This window comes from Salmo salar, chromosome 21, assembly GCF_965601325.2.
Source record: "Salmo salar chromosome 21, fSalSal1, whole genome shotgun sequence".
NCBI classification, from domain to species: Eukaryota; Metazoa; Chordata; class Actinopteri; order Salmoniformes; family Salmonidae; genus Salmo; species Salmo salar.
The window spans coordinates 47,476,221-47,496,179 of record NC_138311.1 but is presented as its reverse complement, the minus strand read 5'-3'; the positions used below and the strand labels follow the sequence as shown (position 1 = coordinate 47,496,179).

The 19,959-nt window shown below is 42.9% G+C and overlaps 1 protein-coding gene across 1 annotated transcript in view; it reads right to left on the bottom strand.

The window, feature by feature from the left end:
- Window positions 1-3,173: 3,173 nt before the first annotated feature.
- The window catches only part of LOC106582414 (uncharacterized), a 50,212-nt gene continuing 33,426 nt past the window's right edge, over window positions 3,174-19,959 (bottom strand). The window contains exon 4 of the mRNA XM_082967218.1: window positions 3,174-19,940. Coding sequence (XP_082823344.1) covers window positions 19,787-19,940 — 154 coding nt within the window. The 3' untranslated portion in view covers window positions 3,174-19,786. The remainder of the gene's footprint in view (window positions 19,941-19,959) is intronic.

Here is a 19,959-nt window from a genome sequence, read left to right as displayed (position 1 = left end):
CTAAAAACACAGATGCCCTACAGTATGTTCTCATAAAAAAAAAGTTGAATTCAAATATTAAAAATCTGTTTTAAACATCTTTTTCCTCTGTGTCGTATGAGCCCGTTTTGGACAAATTCTGTTTTATTGGCCTGCTTTTACTCCATAAAACATCAAGGGTACATGAGAAGGCGAATGATTCAGGTTGCTGCTAGCAACACTAAAGGGGAATATGCTTTGAGAAGTGGGTAGATTGAAAGGGGAAGGAGGTTAAACAATGCTGCAGTTAGGCCTATATGGTTCATTCCTGATGATAAGGTTAACCTTAAACCTTTCCATCCTCCGCTAATGGAAGTGTCTGCTCTACCTTGAATACATGGTTGTAAGGTATTCTCTAAAGAGGCTGATCCATTATTTAAACCGTGGTAGTACATGATTGCTGTGATAGTACAGGCAGTCTGGGCATGACACATTATGAGAGCTCCATCTGAAATTGAATGGACCAAAGACATTCACTTGTCAGAAATGGATTCTAGTATTGTAATATGTTGAACATTCTCAAAACAAAAACAAATACTATATTCTGCAAAACAAATACAAAACTTTGAACCAGTTGCAGTGGTATTTACAAGAAATCAGAGGGCAAACAGACAAACCTGCATTGACACCAGCAGACGAAGAAAAATACTATTTCGGTACTTCAGCAGGCTTTCAGGGAGACTCCAGTTCTGGCAGGTGGAGAGGTAGAGAATAGCATTTCAACCCACAACTTGGCTGCAACTCTGTTAGGAGTGGTGGGGGGGGGGGGGGGGACGGACGACGATTTGCAGCCCCACGTCCTCTCCAGTACAAAGGATAAAAATGGATACAACCGGATATATGAGGTGGTACCGCCTTTGGGAAACATGAAAGACTTTACACATGTTTCCTTCTTTTCTCTTTTTTTCAAATAGAAACCACAGTAGACATGAAAGACTCTCTCTCGCACGTGAAGATGGGGGACGTTTACAGCCGGCATAATGTCTCCAAAAAGGCATGGCTTTGATTTGAGCCGAGCGGAGAAGAGTAGAGCTGAGTGGAGAGAGAGGTGGTGGGGACAGGCTGTCTGAAGCCACCACAGGTTTGTGGCCTGTGGCTCCATGTCAGGAAGCTATGACGACGTCCCCCCGAGACTCTCCCTCCCTCGCTACGCTGCAGACTTTCCATCAACCTTTAAATCCATCTCATTCTGCCACTTCTGAGCAGATCTGTGGAGACTGGAGGCTACTGCCTGACCTGCCTCGCCTTGGGCCCAGTTTCAGTCTCTGTCTGTCAGGGATGGTGGTCCTCTTCGCATGCCAGCAGACTCCTGAAGTCCTCCTTCAGTGCATCCCAGGAATAGACACCTGTGTCAACCTAAAGTAGAACACAGACAAAATAATAAAAGGCAGGAATAAGGTGTGGTGTCAACTGTCAATTTACAGTGCCCAGGTGTAGATTACAGATACCCTGCTGTAGGAGGGAAAGCATTACATTAACATTACCAGTGGTTGAAAAAGTACCCAATTGTCATACTTGAGTAAAAGTAAAGACATCTTAAAAGAAAGTAAAAGTGAAAGTCACCCAGTAAAATGAGTAAAAGTCTAAAAGTATTTGGTTTTAAATATGTACCAAAAGGAAATGTAATTGCAAAAATATACTTTACTATCAAAAGTAAAAGTCTAAATCATTTCAAATTGCTTATATTAAGCAAACCAGACAGCACAATTATTATATATATATATATATATATATATATATATATATATATATATATATATATATATATATATATATATTTTACATTTACGGAGAGCCAGGGGCACACTACAATACACAGACATAATTTACAAATGAAGCATTTGTGTTTAATGAGTCTGCCAGATCAGAGGCAGTAGGGATGCCCAGGGATGTTCTCTTGAGGGCTAGTTAGCGGGACAACTTCCGGTGAAACTGGAGGGCGCGCAATTCAAATAAATAATCATAGAAATTATGGATATTAAACATTTAGGTACATACAAGTGTCTTATATCAGTTGAAAGCTTAAATTCTTGTTAATCTAACTGTACTGTCCGATTTACAGTAGCTATTACAGCGAAAGCATGCCATGCAAATGTTTGAGGACGGCGCCCCAAATCAAAATATTTTTCCACCGGCACAGGTTTCATAAATTCACAAATAGCGATTAAATATTAACTTTTTGAAAATCTTCCTCTGATTTGTCATCCAAAGGGTCCCAGCTATAACATGTAGTGTCGTTTTGTTAGATAAAATCCTTCTTTATATCCCAAAAAGTCAGTTTAGTTGGCGCCCTCGATTTGAGTAATCCACTTGTTCAACATGCAGAGAAAGGAATCAGAAAATCTACCCCTAAACTTTGTTTCAACAAGTCAAAATAAGTTTCTATTTACTCCTCATATAAAATGTAATCAAACTATAATATTTCTTACAGAAAGAAGTATGTTCAATAGGAAACCGATTTTAGCAGGTGCGTCTTATCTTCATGGCGTGCCCAAACATGAATTTCCAAAACTGTGTCCCTGTACTAAAACTGATAATTCTTATTTGTTTTTGAAGTTACAAGCCTGAAACCTTGAACATAGACTGCTGACACCCTGCGGAAGCCATAGGAATTGCATTCTGTGTGCTAGAATTCAGTATGCCCCTATACTTTCCATTGTAAGAGCATAGTCTCTCCTCAAAAATACATTCTGGTTGGTTTTTCTTTGGATTTTCTTCTACCATATCTATTGTGTTATATTCTCCTACATTATTTTAACATTTCCACAAACTTCAAAGTGTTTTCTTTTCAATGGTGCCAATTATATGCATATCCTGGCTTCAGGCCCTGAGCAACAGGCAGTTTACTTTGGGCACGTCATTCAGGCGGAAATTGAGAAAGAAGAGGCCTAGCCCTAAGAAGTTGATAAGTGCACGAACCACTGAACATTACAGAGCAGGTGTAGAGTTCAGATACCCTGCTGTAGGAATGAGATCATTACATTAATATTACAGAGCTGGTTTAGAGGTCAGATACCCTGCTGTAGGAATGAGATCATTACATTAATATTACAGAGCTGGTTTAGAGGTCAGATACCCTGCTGTAGGAATGAGATCATTACATGAATATTACAGAGCAGGTGTAGATTACAGATACCCTGCTGTAGGAGGGAGAGCATTACATGAATATTACAGAGCTGGTTTAGAGTACAGATACCCTGCTGTAGGAGGGAGAGCATTACATAAATATTACAGAGCAGGTGTAGATTACAGATACCCTGCTATAGGAGGGAGAGGGCAACGGAAAACATACATATTTAATTAAACAAAAACATCAAAGCACGGGCTGAACACCGTTCACTTTTATCATAAAAAATACATTTTACCCTGAACTGGGACAGATTTTACATAACTGAACTAGTATTATTTTTTAAAGATTCACATTATTTATGCAAATCTGATTAAAGGAACAAGCACAGCTATGGTGTTAAACATCAGGTCCAATTTCTGTGCTTTATTTTGCAGATTTACATCATGAACATTTTAAATACAACACATTTCTAGAGATAATACAATTAGAGAATTAAATGTCTTGCAATCTAATGGTGTATTATAACATACTGGGAATACATGGTAATATTTAAGGATACACTAAAGCCTCGGGGCACATTCGATAGCAGCCACAATGAACATCTTATAGCCTGCAATATAAAATGGTATCATTTAGTTTCCCGTCGAAAGCATTGGCTTAAAACCAACAAGTAATACAGTGGCTCTACATTTGGGCACCAGTTCTATACATAACCATTTTGTCAGAAATCCATTTGCTAAAAAAATGAGTTCTGGTCTTGCCAATGACAGACAAAAGTTGGTTTGCTCTGTCCCCAAAATTGGAAATTGAACACAATATCTGGCACTAATAATTGCATGAGCCTAACAGCGATGTCAAAATGGGTCCCATTGTGTCTTTGTTGACATTGGTTATTTTCATGCACAGTTTTGAATAAATAAAGCCCCATATACTAGCTGGGAATATCCAGAGGAAAGAAAGCTAGCACATTTCCCAGCACCGCATTTCCCCATTGTCAAAATGATGTGGAGAGAAAAGCCGCTCTTTCAGTGGACCCATCAATGTTAACTCACATCATACGCAATGTTACAGGACGTTAAAAACCAAATAGAGGACCTAAAAGCCATACAAATGGTTTTCAAATGTGAATAACTTCTTTTTTAAACGTTCATCTCCTGAAATAACTTGGAGATAGAGAAGACAATTGGTATGTATGGTAATGATATGGTATGTACGGTAATGATACGGTAATGACATGCTATGGTATAGTATGGGAATGAAATGCTATGGTATGATAATGATATGTTATGGTAGGGTATGGTAATGATATGGTAATGGCATAGTATGGAAGGGTATGGTATTGGTATAGTATGGTAGGGTAGGGTAATGGCATAGTATGGAAGGGTATGGTGTGGTAATGGTATAGTATGGTAGGGTATGGTAATGGGATAGTATGGTAGGGTATGATAATGGTATAGTATGGAAGGGTATAGTATGGTAGGGTATGGTAATGATATGGTAATGGTATAGTATGGAAGAGTATGATAATGATATGTTATGGTATAGTAGGGTATGGTAATGGTATAGTATAGCAATGGTATGGTGTGTTATAGTATGGTATGGCATAGTATAGTATGGTACATAGAGCTTCCCATTACTTTCACTGAACACATCTGAACCCTACTGACCAGTGCATAAACCTGCCTATTTAAATATTTTGTAGAATGTGCATCAATATTTGATGACACCTCAATTTCACTCCTTTCCATCACTTTAGTACATCATTCCTCATGCAACAGACATACATTTTTAAACATGGGATTAGTTCTTCAGAGTTTCATTTCATGTTAAGTCTAAAATGGATGGGCAAAAGCTCCTCACACATCTAGGCCCATGCAGTAAACACACCCTGTAGTCTGCATTCTAAAATGTGCCAAACTGGGTAACAGCTAGTAATAACTAGCTAGGTACTAATAGTTTACAGACTATTTAATGCTGGTCTTATTAACATGAATAGTCTTATTCTTGCATCCTAACATGTTTGACAGGCAAGAGTTTGTCCTATGTTTAATGAGAGGAACTACTTTTCGGCCTTGTATGAAAGTGGTTTACGCTTTCTGATAGTCGAATAGCCTTCGCCTGCATTCCAAAGAATGGCATGGCTAATCAAGCTAATTTAAAGGTAGCAAGACAATGGCCCCGTGGTCTATGACAGCGAAATCTATGAAACCGATTATTAAGGTCAGTTCCGTTTCAGTGGCGTTGTGTGTAAAGTGGGCATGGTTATGGTTGACAGGCTTTCTTCCTAAAATAGAATTAGCTGACAATTTTGCTAGGCTAAATGACTTATTCACTTCAGGGCATGAATATGCGTCGGCTCACATTGCTAGCGCATAATTAATCAGATTAGGCCAAATGAAAGAATAATGAGGACTAAAACACACCTCTGGTCGGGCAATATGACTGGACTACTCTTTTCTCTGATTGTGCTCTTGTTAATCCTGAAGAAGAATGTGGAAATGAGAAACGTGTCAAACTATTTTCCAGCTTTGAATGCCACAGTATGTGAAGCTGATAACATTAAACATCTATTCTAAATCCCTTACTGACTTGAAAAGGAACGTAATGGAATGGAACACTCTCAACGAGCACCGATATCTATTTTGTTTACTTTCGGTAAGCCAATTTGATCATATTGATCCATTCAATGTGTGTGTTTTTCCTGTGTTGTCTAAAACACACACTCGCAAACACACAGAATGCTCCCACCACCACCACCACCACCACCGCATCCACAAGGTTCACCATCAATGGAGCTCAGTGGGTGGACTTGTGTGTCTCAGATCCCCCTGGTTTGGTAAGTGGAGAAGATCACTGTACACGACTCCCCCAGACGGACATTCCTGCCTCAAAGTCAGAATAGTATTTTTCACAACCATAATTAGCAAGTGGCTTCATTATTGCACACAGCCAAGCTTCTACATGTTTTCCTCGCTCTCTCGAAGACAGATTCCAATATTGCTACACATAGCATACATAGGTCCATGGGAAAGGTACACTATCTGTTAGATGGGACTTTGTGCTGTAGGCAGAAGGATATAGCCAGCATGGTAGCACTCCTCTACTCTGGCTCCTGTTCCACCTTGGCTGTAGGCTGGATCTGACCAAACCCTTCAGTGTTAATGAACCATCTCAATTGTTTTCATGTAGACAACATGTCAAATTCAAACAAATGTTTCCTTCACATGAAAACTACCTTTCATTCATTCAGTAGTTCATATTTTGTTATTATTACAAAACTTTTCTTCCGCAAAGATGTCTGAATGTGGAGGGAGAGAGGGAGAGATAAAAATATCAAGAAAGAGAGAGAAATAAAGACAGAGAGAGAGAGAGAGATGAAGACGGAGATAAAGATAAAGAGAGAGAGATAGAAAGAGAGATCGAGATAAAGAGAAGAGAGATATAGATAGAGAGAGATCAAGATAAAGAGAGAGAAATAGATAGATAGAGAGATAAAGAAAAATAGTGATAGAGAGATAAAGAGAGAGAGAGATCGAGATCAAGAGAGAGATATAGATAGAGACAGAGAGAGAAATAGAGATAAAGAGAGAGAGAGATCGAGATCAAGAGAGATATAGATAGAGATAAAGAGATAAAGAGAGAGAGAGAGCGAGAGACATTATTTGCTCTACTTTCATTTAATTAAGTAAAATGCCTGAGTAGACTATTCGGCTTTGTTCAGTTGCTCACTATGTGAACTGTTTATAACGGATTAGATTCCTACACAAAGACTTCAGTTTAATGGAGGGTAAACTAAATAACATAATGCAACAAAATGCATGTCTGAGACAGCCTTAACCCTACACCTACTAAAATGACCAATCACATCGAAAGCCAGAACACTCAACATAACACCTTGGCTGCACAACAGTGATCTCTGTCCCTCTCTCTGTCAGTTTGTTAATTCCTCCACCTGGTGCACCACACCGCCATGAACGGAGTAGAACTTTAAAACAGTTTTAAACCCAAACATCCACTGCTGCTTTGAAAATGAGTGTCATCGCCGAACCAGAGCTCACTAAATGTTTTACTTGTAGAAAGGCGTGTGTGTGTGTGTACCTGGCACGTTGGTGAAGGTCTCCCCCAGGACAGACAGTTGAAAGGCCAGGCATCTCTCTTTCAGCTTGAACAGAGTCTTGAAGAAGAGCTCGGGGTTTTTGTTGTGTTCCCTTCAACCCCAAACGCAATTCAGGGCCTTTCGATGGTGCCAAGTATACCACACAAACACGACAGGCTCTGCTCTGGTGTGGCCAGGTACCCGAAGGCTTTGGGATTTATACACACACACACACACACACACACACACACACACACACACACACACACACACACACACACACACACACAGACAGAGGTACTAGACAGGCCAGGTTACACAAGCCAAGGCTGAAAGAGAGAAAGATCATAACACTCCCTAGAGGACTCTTGACTGTGGTATCGGTGTGGTGCACCAGGTGGAGGACTTAACTAGCTGACAGAGAGAGAGACAGAGATCACTGTTGGCTCAGAGAGAAGCCCTGTTGGCCTGGGAGGAACTGATCCTAGTTAACACAGGTGCTGTGCTCAGCTGGGGAGCAGATGTCATGCTGTGAAAGTCACTCACCTCCATGCTAATCTGAAGGATGGAACAGGGACTAAAGTCAACTGAGCTAACAGGAGTGTCTGCTCACTCTCATTAACAACCTCCTTTAGAGACTAACAGGAGTGTCTGCTCACTCTCATTAACAACCTCCTTTAGAGACTAACAGGAGTGTCTGCTCATTCTCATTAACAACCTCCTTTAGAGACTAACAGGAGTGTCTGCTCATTCTCATTAACAACCTCCTTTAGAGACTAACAGGAGTGTCTGCTCACTCTCATTAACAACCTCCTTTAGAGACTAACAGGAGTGTCTGCTCATTCTCATTAACAATCTCCTTTAGAGACTAACAGGAGTGTCTGCTCATTAACAACCTCCTTTAGAGACTAACAGGAGTGTCTGCTCACTCTCATTAACAACCTCCTTTAGAGACTAACAGGAGTGTCTGCTCACTCTCATTAACAACCTCCTTTAGAGACTAACAGGAGTGTCTGCTCATTCTCATTAACAACCTCCTTTAGAGACTAACAGGAGTGTCTGCTCATTAACAACCTCCTTTAGAGACTAACAGGAGTGTCTGCTCATTCTCATTAACAACCTCCTTTAGAGACTAACAGGAGTGTCTGCTCATTCTCATTAACAACCTCCTTTAGAGACTAACAGGAGTGTCTGCTCATTCTCATTAACAACCTCCTTTAGAGACTAACAGGAGTGTCTGCTCATTCTCATTAACAACCTCCTTTAGAGACTAACAGGAGTGTCTGCTCATTCTCATTAACAACCTCCTTTAGAGACTAACAGGAGTGTCTGCTCATTCTCATTAACAACCTCCTTTAGAGACTAACAGGAGTGTCTGCTCATTCTCATTAACAACCTCCTTTAGAGACTAACAGGAGTGTCTGCTCATTCTCATTAACAACCTCCTTTAGAGACTAACAGGAGTGTCTGCTCATTCTCATTAACAACCTCCTTTAGAGACTAACAGGAGTGTCTGCTCATTAACAACCTCCTTTAGAGACTAACAGGAGTGTCTGCTCATTCTCATTAACAACCTCCTTTAGAGACTAACAGGAGTGTCTGCTCATTAACAACCTCCTTTAGAGACTAACAGGAGTGTCTGCTCATTAACAACCTCCTTTAGAGACTAACAGGAGTGTCTGCTCATTAACAACCTCCTTCAGAGAATACAAAACAGATAATGGGTGAAACAGTGAAGGTCCAGTAGAGTAGGCTTTTCACCTCACTTTCATTTACTGTTTGTCAACAGTATAAACTCTAGAAAATGTATGAATGTTGACTACATGCAAATAGCTGTATGACCCTGTGGCTGCATGACCCTGTGGCTGCATGACCCTGTGGCTGCATGACCCTGTGGCTGCATGACCCTGTGGCTGTATGACCCTGTGGCTGTATGACCCTGTGGATGTATGACCCTGTGGCTGTATGACCCTGTGGCTGTATAACCCTGTGGATGTATGACCCTGTGCATCTCTCCTGGCTTACCTCTGAAGCTGTAGAGCGGGGGTCTGTGAGACTGCCTGAGACTACCAGGTTGTGACTAGGCCGTCGCCCTGGATGTGAAAAAAACAATGTAGGTCCTGGTTCTCTCTGGTCACTAAACCTCCCATGGCCCTCATCTCAACCAAGAGGAGGGATATGAGGGTAGAATGGTCCCTGTAGCCAACTGTTATGTGTTATATATAATATCACTTTTTAAAAGTCCCTGCAGCTTCTCTCCACTGACAATCACTGTGTGTTGAGTATTGTGGAGTAAAATGGCTGTCATGCATTAATCTACCATTGAAGCCACACATCAGTGATAGTTGATGTTCAAGGTTTTTGAGTTGCCAGGTGGTGAGGGTAGGTACCAACACATCTGCTGATCCTCAACACTGGAGCTCCCCAGGGGTGCGTGTTCAGTCCCCTCCTGTACTCCCTGTTCACCCACGACTGCATGGCCAAGCACGACTCCAACACCATCATTAAGTTTGCTGACGACACAACAGTGGTAGGCCTGATACCGACAACGACGAGACAGCCTATAGGGAGGAGGTCAGAGACCTCAGGAAGTCCAGGATCCAGTTGCAGAGGGAGGTGTTTAGTCCCAGGTTCCTTAGCTTAGTGATGAGCTTTGAGGGTACTATGGTGTTGAACGCTGAGCTGAGGTCAATGAATAGCATTCTCACATAGGTGTTCCTTTTGTCCAGGTGGGAAAGGGCAGTGTGGAGTGCAATAGAGATTGCATCATCTGTGGATCTGTTTGGGCGGTATGCAAATTGGAGTGGGTCTAGGGTTTCTGGGATAATGGTGTTGATGTGAACCATACCAGCCTTTCAAAGCACTTCATGGCTACAGACATGAGTGCTACGGGTCGGTAGTCATTTAGGCAAGTTGCCTTTGTGTTCTTGGGCACAGGGACTATGGTGGTCTGCTTGAAGCATGTTGGTATTACAGACTCAATCAGGGACATGTTGAAAATGTCAGTGAAGACACCTGCCAGTTGGTCAGCACATGCCCGGAGCACACGCCCTGGTAATCCGTCTGGCCCCGCAGTCTGTGAATGTTGACCTGTTTAAAGGTCTTTCTCACATCGGCTACGGAGAGCGTGATCACACAGTCGTCCGGAACAGCTGATGCTCTCATGCATGCCTCAGTGTTGCTTGCCTCGAAGCGAGCATAGAAGTGATTTAGCTCGTCTGGTAGGCTCGTGTCACTGGGCAGCTCGCGGCTGTGCTTCCCTTTGTAGTCCGTAATAGTTTGCAAGCCCTGCTACATCCGATGAGTGTCGGAGCCGGAGTAGTATGATACAATCTTAGCCCTGTATTGACGCTTTGCCTGTTTGATGGTTCGTCGCAGGGCATAGCGGGATTTCTTGTAAGCTTCCAGGTTAGAGTCCAGCACCTTGAAAGCGTCAGCTCTACCCTTTAGCTCAGTGCGAATGTTGCCTGTAATCCATGGCTTCTGGTTGGGGTATGTACGTACAGTAACTGTGGGGACGATGTCCTCAATGCACTTATTGATAAAGCCAGTGACTGATGTGGTGTATTCCTTAATGTCATCGGAAGAATCCCGGAACATGTTCCAGTCTGTGATAGCAAAACAGTCCTGTAGTTTAGCATCTGCTTCATTTGACAATTTTTTTATAGACCGAGTAACTGGTGCTTCCTGCTTTAATTTTTGCTTGTAAGCAGGAATCAGGAGGATAGAGTTGTGGTCGGATTTACCAAATGTAGGGCGAGGGAGAGCTTTATACGCGTCTCTGTGTGTTGAGTACAGGTGATCTAGAATTGTTTTCCCTCTGGTTGCACATTTAACATGTTGATAGAGATTTGGTAGAACTGATTTATGTTTCCCTGCATTAATGTCTCCGGCCACTAGGAGTGCCGCCTCTGGGTGAGTGGTTTCCTGTTTGCTTATTTCCTCATACAGCTGGCTGAGTAAATAAACAGCCACGAAAAGTATAGCTGAGAACTACATGCTGTCTGCCATCTGCCCGGTACAGATGAAACCGGGATCATTTAAGAGCACACTTCTCCAGCTTTCCAGTGGCCATCAAAGGTGAGCATTTGTCCAAGTCGTTCATGAAGCCGAATTGCAGTCAAGTCGAGACCAGGTGAGGACAACGAGCACGCAGACAAGCTTCCCTGAGATAGGTTCTGACAGTTTCTGCAGAAATTATTTTGTTGTGCAAACCCACAGTTTCATCAGCTGTCCAGGTGGCTGGTCTCAGACGATCCCGCAGGTGAAGAAGCCGATGTGGAGGTCCTGGTGCTGGCATGGTTACACGTGGTCTGCGGTTGTGAGGCCAGTTGAACGAACAGCCAAATTCTCTAAAATGACTTAAGGCGGCTTACAGCAGAGAAATAAACATTACATTTTCTGGCAACAGCTCTGGTGAACATTCCTGTACTCAGCATGTCAATTGCACGCTCCCTCAAAACTTGAGACATCTGTGGCATTGTATTGGGTAACAAAACTGCAAATGATAAAGTGGCCTTTTATTGCCCCCAGCACAAGGTTGCCCGCAGCACACCTCTGCACTAGCGTCTCCCTCTGAAGGACGATGAGTCTGTGATAACAATACTCTCTGCACTAGCGTCCCCCTCTGTAGGACGATGAGTCTGTGATGACAATGCTCTCTGCACTAGCGTCCCCCTCTGTAGGACGATGAGTCTGTGATGACAATACTCTCTGCACTAGCGTCCCCCTCTGTATGACGATGAGTCTGTGATGACAATACTCTCTGCACTAGCGTCCCCCTCTGTAGGACGATGAGTCTGTGATAACAATACTCTCTGCACTAGCGTCCCCCTCTGTAAGACGATGAGTCTGTGATAACAATACTCTCTGCACTGACTGTCAGGAAGAGTCTCTATTCTCTCTCAAACACACAGGCACACATAGGGACACACACACCTCTGCAGTGCAAGCCGTGACTCCCCACTAATGACCTAGATCTGTTAATGAGGACTGTTAACCCCCAGCGATAGTCAACCAAGTTGGGGGAGCCGTCATCCCACTGATTAGAGGGAGAGTGACAAACAAAGGCTATGTGAAGGATGAAGGATGGGATTGAAAACAAACAAAAGATAACTATTGTAAAATAAACACTACATGAAAAGGGGGGACGAACATGCCCTCTTTCAAATCGACGTGGCTGTAATGGAGCGGGTTGAGAGTTTCACGTTCCTTGGTGTCCACATCATCAACAAACTATTATGGTCCAAACACACCAAGACAGCCGTGAAGAGGGCACAACAATACCTTTTCCCCCTCAGGGGATAGAAAAGATTTGGCATGGGTCCCCAGATCCTCAAAAAGATCTACAGCTGCACCATCGAGAGCATCCTGACCGGTTCCATTACTGCCTGGTATGTTCACCGGTGGAGAATTTGACCGTAAGGTGATACAGAGGGTAGTGCGTATGGCCCAGTACATCACTGGGGCCAAGCTTCCTACCATCCAGGACCTATATACCAGGCAGTGTCAGAGGAAGGCCCAAAAAATTGTCAAACACTCCAGTCACCCAAGTCATAGACTGTTCTCTCTGCTACTGCACGGCAAGCGGTACCAGAGCGCCAAGTCTAGGTCCAAAAGGCTCTTTAACAGCTTCTACCCCCATGTCATAAGATTGCTGAACAATTTGCATTGACACCCCACCCCCTTCGTTTTTACACTGCTGCTACTCGCTGTATATTATCTTTGCATAGTCACTTTAACCCTACCTACCAATTACTGGTACCTCCTGTATATAGCCTGTTATTATTATTTTATTGTATTACTTTTATTTTTTACTTTACTTTATTTAGTAAATATTTTACTATATGTATAAGCTGGAAGTAGAAGCCTACGTTTTGTCCATTAGTTTACTACAGTAGTTGCCTATGACCTCAACAGATAACCTATGACCTCAATAGATATGAGGTATGTACATATTCGTTGTTCCCATTAGCTTATTACAACTTCTTAAGTTTACAGCTCCTACTTAAAAACACGCGCCCACGCATAATGTACTATACAAAACATCAGGAACACTTGCTCTTTCCATGACAGACTGACCATGTGAAAGCTATGATCCCTTATTGAGGTCAGTCGTTAAATCCACTTCAATCAGTGTAGATGAAGGGGAGAACACAGGTTAAAGAATGATTTTTAAGCCATGAGACATTATAGACATGGATTGTGTATGTGTGCCATTCAGTGGGTGAATGGGCAAGATAAAATATATAAGTGCCTTTAAATGGGGTATGGTAGTAGGTGCCAGGCACACTGGTTTGTATCAAGAACTGCAACACTGCAGGGTTTTTCACGCTCAAGAATGTGTATCAAGAATTGTCCACCACCCAAAGGACATCCAGCCAACTTTACGCAACTGTGGGAAGCATGGGAGTCAACAAGGGCCAGCATCCCTGTGGAACACTTTAAAATCCATGCCCTGATTAAGGCTGTTCTGAGGGCAAAAGGGGGTCCAACTCAATATTAGGAAGGTGTTCCTAATGTTTGGTATACTCACTGTATGTATATGCAGTGCCTTCCGGAAGAATTCACACACTTTTTCCACATTTTGTTACGTTACAGCCTTATTCCAAAATTGATTAAATAAATAAAAATCTTAGCAATCTACACACAATACCCCATAATTACAAAGTGAAATGTTTTTTTTTTTTTGCAAATGTATTAAAAACTAAACAGAAATACCTTATTTACATAAGTATTCAGACCCTTTGCTAAGAGACTCACAATTAAGCTCAGGTGCATCCTGTTTCCATTGATCATCCTTCATCCTTCAGATGTTTCTACAACTTGATTGGAGTCCACCTGTGGTAAATTCAATTGATTGGACATGATTTGGAAAGGCACACACCTGTCTATATAAGGTCCCACAGTTGACAGTGCATGTCAGAGCAAAAACCAAGCCATGAGTTCGAAGGAATTGTCAGGATAGTCAGGATCAAGGCAAAGATGAACGGAGCAAAGTACAGAGAGATCCTTGATGAAAACGTGCTCCAGAGCGCTCAGGACCTCAGACTGGGGCGAAGGTTCACTTTCCAACAGGACAACAACCCTAAAGACACAGCCAAAACAACGAGTGGCTTTGGGACAAGTCTCTAAATGTCCTTGAGTGGCCCAGCCAGAGCCCGGACTTGAACTCAATTGAAAATCTCTGGAGACCTGAAAATAGCTGTGCAGCAACGCTCCCCATCCAACCTGACAGAGCTTGAGAGTACGTCAGCACAATAACTGTTTGTCGGGAGCTTCATGAAATGGGTTTCCATGGCCGAGCAGCCGCACACAAGCCTAAGATCTCCATGTGCAATGCCAAGCATCGGCTGGAGGGGTGTAAAGCTTGCCGCCATTGGACTCTGGAGCAGTGGAAACGTGTTCTCGAGTGATGAATCACGCTTCATCATCTGGCAGTCCGACAAACAAATCTGGATTAGGCAAATGCCAGGAGAACGCTACCTGCCCCAATGCAAAATTGCAACTGTAAAGTTTGGTGGAGGAATAATGGTCTGGGGCTGTTTTTCATGGTTCGGGCTTGGCCCCTTAGTTCCAGTGAAGGGAAATCTTAACGCTACAGCAAACAATGACATTCTAGACGATTCTGTGCTTCCAACTTTGTAGCAACAGTTTGGAGAAGGCCCTTTCCTGTTTCAGCATGACAATGCCCCTGTGCACAAAGCGAGGTCCATGCAGAAATTATTTACTGAGATCAGAGTGGAAGAACTTGACTGGCCTGCACAGAGCCCTGACTTCTCCTCTTTCTGCTCTTACTTTATGAGTCCTTTGTAGTGTGTTATCACCCCTGTAACCTCACAGATGAATGCAGATGAAGCTGGGTAAAATTATCATGAAAAAAGTATGCTCCGTACTACCCAGAGAAACCTCATTAATATGCATCACGTAGAAGCCAAAAGAAAATAAGATCCTCTCATTTAAAAATCTGATTACATATTCTACTTTATGTTGCACCCAAGAGGTGCGTTTTAAAATTCAAATACTATTTACTCCAACGCACAATTGTGAAATGAGCCCAATCACCAGAAACCAAAGGATTGCGCACTAATTAAGGGGACACTTGAAAGACAAAGACTTGGTTGTTGAAGATTGATTAAGACAGACCAACATGCTGCAGGAGTGGACCAATGAGAATCCTCTGTTCAAAGGCCTGACAACATGCTCCACTGTAGATAGTGGGGATTTTCAAACCATACGTCTAGGAGAACTCCAAATGGTTAGACATTTCTATAAATATAACTTTAATTTTGGAAACGGCAACGGGCTGTATCTTCACACACAAATAGTCTACATGTATTCTCCAGTGCCTGCTGCCTACTACACTGTACCGGCCCCACATGACGTAGTCTCATTGGAGTACAGTGCTGGCCACACTATGGATGTGGGATCACATATGATAGTATAAATGTCCATAAATGTCCATAAATAAATGTCCATAAAGCATGAAGTGACGACCCTGAGAAACAGAACTGCCCAAAAAAGATAAGTCAATCAGATCATAAACACAGGGGTAACTTTCATTTCCTGGTCCTATGTATGTCGTTAAGTCCTAAGGGTTGGTTGAGATTAGGGTGGCGGCCTGAGGTCATGCCAGGGGAAAGCCCAGACCAGAATGGGTGGGGGCCAATACTTCCAGACTGTTGGCACATCACTGGACGGGTGGCCTGTCTGTACGTCAGGACTTAATGACAAGTGGCCCGTCCGGACAGGGATTAGCAGAAAAACAACAAGCAATACACCCCGCCTCCTCAATGACTTTAGTCTAGTCCCTCAATGACGCTAGTCTAGTCCCTCTCACTGGGTGTCCTGTTATCAAGAATCAGATATATGTACTATGTAACATTCTGAGGGTCTTACACCCCCGCGATGTGCTTCTTGTCTATCACCTGCTGTTTCTTCCTCAGCGGTGTGCCTGCGTGCGTCTACACGTCTTGATTGCTTTGTTTGTTTTGCAATCAGAAATACTCCAGGACAATCCTCTTGAGGTAAAAGCTGATCCTGATCAACCTTAGATGGAGCTAAAGCCCCTGGCAACAGAGAATTAACCTCTGCTCTCACACTGGCTGGATATTATCATCACTACTGTGGCACGAAGCCATCTTCACCTGTAAACAGCTGCCCTGTCCTCTGGTGGGGCAGGCTGGGCGGGATCTGGTCCCCTCTGGCCTGGTCGCCCGGGCCACTGCCTGCAATAAAACAGTCCTGTAATCTGAGGGTGAACGCCTATCCAGGCCACACGCAGATTAACAATCTGCAACCAATGATGAGCTCAGAAAAAGTGAGGGCAGAGAGAGAGAGATAGCGAGAGAGAGAAATTAGGAGAATGAAATTAAACAAACTGTGAGCAGCATCTCTCTCTCTCTCCCTTTCCATCTCTCTCTCTCTCTCCCTTTCCATCTCTCTCTCTCCCTTTCCATCTCTCTCCCTCCCTCTCTCTTTCTCCATCTCTCTCTCTCCTAATTTGCCCTAGAATAAAGCCAACGTTTATGAAGCCTGGATGTTGTGAGCGCTAATCCATCTGTGTTTTGCTCAGTTTAGAAGAGATTACATGATGGCTGCTTTTGTAAATGATATAAGAGTAGGTGAAAGACAGACGCTGCCCCATGCAAACAATGAGCAGGAAGGAGAATGGATGATGGTGACAATGGCAAATCACGGCGTCAGCGAGGAACTACGGTACTGGTGGTCTTTGCGGTTGTTAATCTGATTTACGGACATGTTTTGGTGATGAAACTAAGCCCCGCTGCCGAAAGGAGGATGGAGTCAGAGGAAAAAAATGTTAATCCACAGAGAGAGACTGTTGTCTTTCCTCTACAACACAGATGAGCCAGCAATGGAGAAATGGTGTGCAAAAAAAAAACACTACTCTGAATGACGTAAAGGATATTTCTGCTTTCTTAAAATACAAAAATTACAAATCCACCCACAGTATTTTGATAACAGTCATGTTTTGGTCACACTTTATTTGGATAGTTCCATATAGATGCTCTACAAATGGTCATACTATCAACAAACTATCTGTTGATAAGCAACTGCTTGCTAAGGTTAAGGTTAGGTTATACGGTTAGGTTTAGGCCTAAGGTTAGGGAAAGGGTTAAGTTCAGGGTTAGGATAAGGGTTAGGGTTAGTAGATATAGTGGCTTGCAAAAGTACTCACCCCCTTTGGCATTTTTCCTATTTTGTTGCCTTACAACCTGGAATTAAAATGGATTTTTTGGGGAGTTTGTGTCATTTGATTTACACAACATGCCTACCACTTTGAAGATGAAAAATATATTTTTATTGTGAAACAAACAAGAAATAAGACAAGAAAACAGAAAGCTTGAGCGTGCATAACTATTGACCCCCCCCCATGTCAATACTTTGTAGAGCCACCTTATGCAGAAATTACAGCTGCAAGTCTCTTAGGGTATGTCTCTATAAGCCTGGCACATCTAGCCACTGGGAGTTTTGCCCTTTTTTCAAGGCAAAACTGCTCCAGCTCCTTCAAGTTGGATGGGTTCCGCTGGTGTAAAGCAATCTTTAAGTCATACCACAGATTCTCAATTGGATTAAGGTCTGGGCTTTGACTAGGCCATTCCAAGAAATGTAAATGTTTCCCGCTAAACCACTCGAGTGTTGCTTTAGCAGTGTGCTTAGGGTCATTGTCCTGCTGGAAGGGGAACCTCCGTCCCAGTCTCAAATCTCTGGAAGACTGAAACTGGTTTCCCTCAAGAATTTCCCTGTATTTAGCGCAATCCATCATTCCTTCAATTCTGACCAGTTTCCCATTCCCTGCTGATAAAAAACATCCCCACAGCCTGATGCTGCCATGGATGGTGATGGTGTTCTCGGGGTGATGGGAGATGTTGGGTTTGCGCCAAACATAGCATTTTCCTTGATGGCCAAAAAGCTCAATTTTAGTCGAATCTGACCAGAATACCTTCTTCCATATGTTTGGGGAGTCTCCCACATGCCTTTTGCGAACACCAAACTTGTTTGCTTACTTTTTTCTTTAAGCAATGGCTTTTTTCTAGCCACACTTCCGTAAAGCCCAGCTCCTTGGAGTGTACGGTTTAAAGTGGTCCTATGGACAGATACTCCAATCTCAGCTGTGGAGCTTTGCATCTCCTTCAGGGTTATATTTGGTCTCTTTGTTGCCTCTCTGATTAATGCCCTCCTTGACTGGTCCGTGAGAGTTAGTGGGCGGCCCTCTCTTGGCAGGTTTGTTGTGGTGCCATATTCTTTCCATTTTTTAATAATGGATTCAATGGTGCTCCATGATATTGTTTTATAACCCAACCCTGATCTGTACTTCTCCACAACTGTGTCCCTGACCTGTTTGGAGAGCTCCTTGGTCTTCATGGTGCCACTTGCTTGGTGGTACCCCTTGCTTAGTGTTGTTGCAGACTCTGGGGCCTTTCAGAACAGGTCAATATATATACTGAGATCATATGACAGATCATGTGACACTTAGATTGCACACAGGTGGACTTTATTTAACTAATTATGTGACTTCTGAAGGTAATTGGTTGCACCAGGTCTTATTTAGGGGCTTCATAGCAAAGGGGGTGAATACATATGCACACACCACTTCTCCGTTTTTTTTAATTTTCTTTTTTTAAACAAGTAATTTTTTTCATTTTACTTCACCATTTTGGACTATTTTGTGTATGTCCATTACATAAAATCCAAATAAAAATCCATATAAATTACAGGTTGTAATGCAACAAAATAGGAAAAACAGCAAGCGGGATGAATACTTTTGCAAGGCACTGTAGTTAGTTGAAATGTTGACATTTATTGAACATCTACAAACCATCTACATGGGACTATCCAAATAAAGTGTTACTTCATTGAACTTGTGCTTTTATATTCTATGGCTAATGCTGCCAAGGCAACCCCACAATAAGAGCATACCTGTTTATAGATTATCCTTAATAATGGAGGCCTTAAAGCTTGAGCTCAACACACAACCAACAATATCTAGCTAGTTTCACCCTTTGTATGACACAGTTACACAAAAATGTGTGTTAATAATTTTCCATGCCCTCGGTTTGTTGTCAAACTACACTCTAACGATCCAAAGAAAATAACTTGGTTGGTAAGTACGTGCATTGCTGTTAGAGAAGTATTCCCAGGTCATTTTGGTTCCAGGACAGGCCTACGACATGATCTTTGGATTATGATTTGTGTTGCTACTTTGTTGCAAGTCATGCCATATGATGTCAGGAGCGGCAAACACAGCAAAGCAAGCAAGGTAATAACAGGCCAGTTGGGCTGTTTCTGTAAATCGTGACAGGCGTTATGATGTGCTAACACACTAGCCTTCACGGTTGGCGCCAAACACTTTCTTTTACACCCTCCATCCATAGGGTTTTCCTGGAGTCTTTACAAAACAATCAACTACGGTTAGCATCGGTAATTCATCATTACTGACTGTGTATATGTACTTGTGTACCACCAATGAGGCCAGATGATATGAAGAGCTCTGATATGGCCCTCTATGCTATCCCTCCGCCTCTTCCTACTCCTCCATCTCTCCCCCAGGCCCTCGCTCTTCCCTGGGGTGAGTAGGAGCCTCAGTCTGCCCAGTGCCTTCGCTCTGATCCAGCATGGCAGCCTCTGGCTCTGGGCTCAAGAGCAGTGCATTGGGAGCCAGAGGGGTAATGAGAGAGCTGAGAGTTTCCTCCCCTTCCTTCCTCCTGTTCTACTGGACGCAGCAGCTCTTCAGGCCTGTTGGGGTTAGATAAAG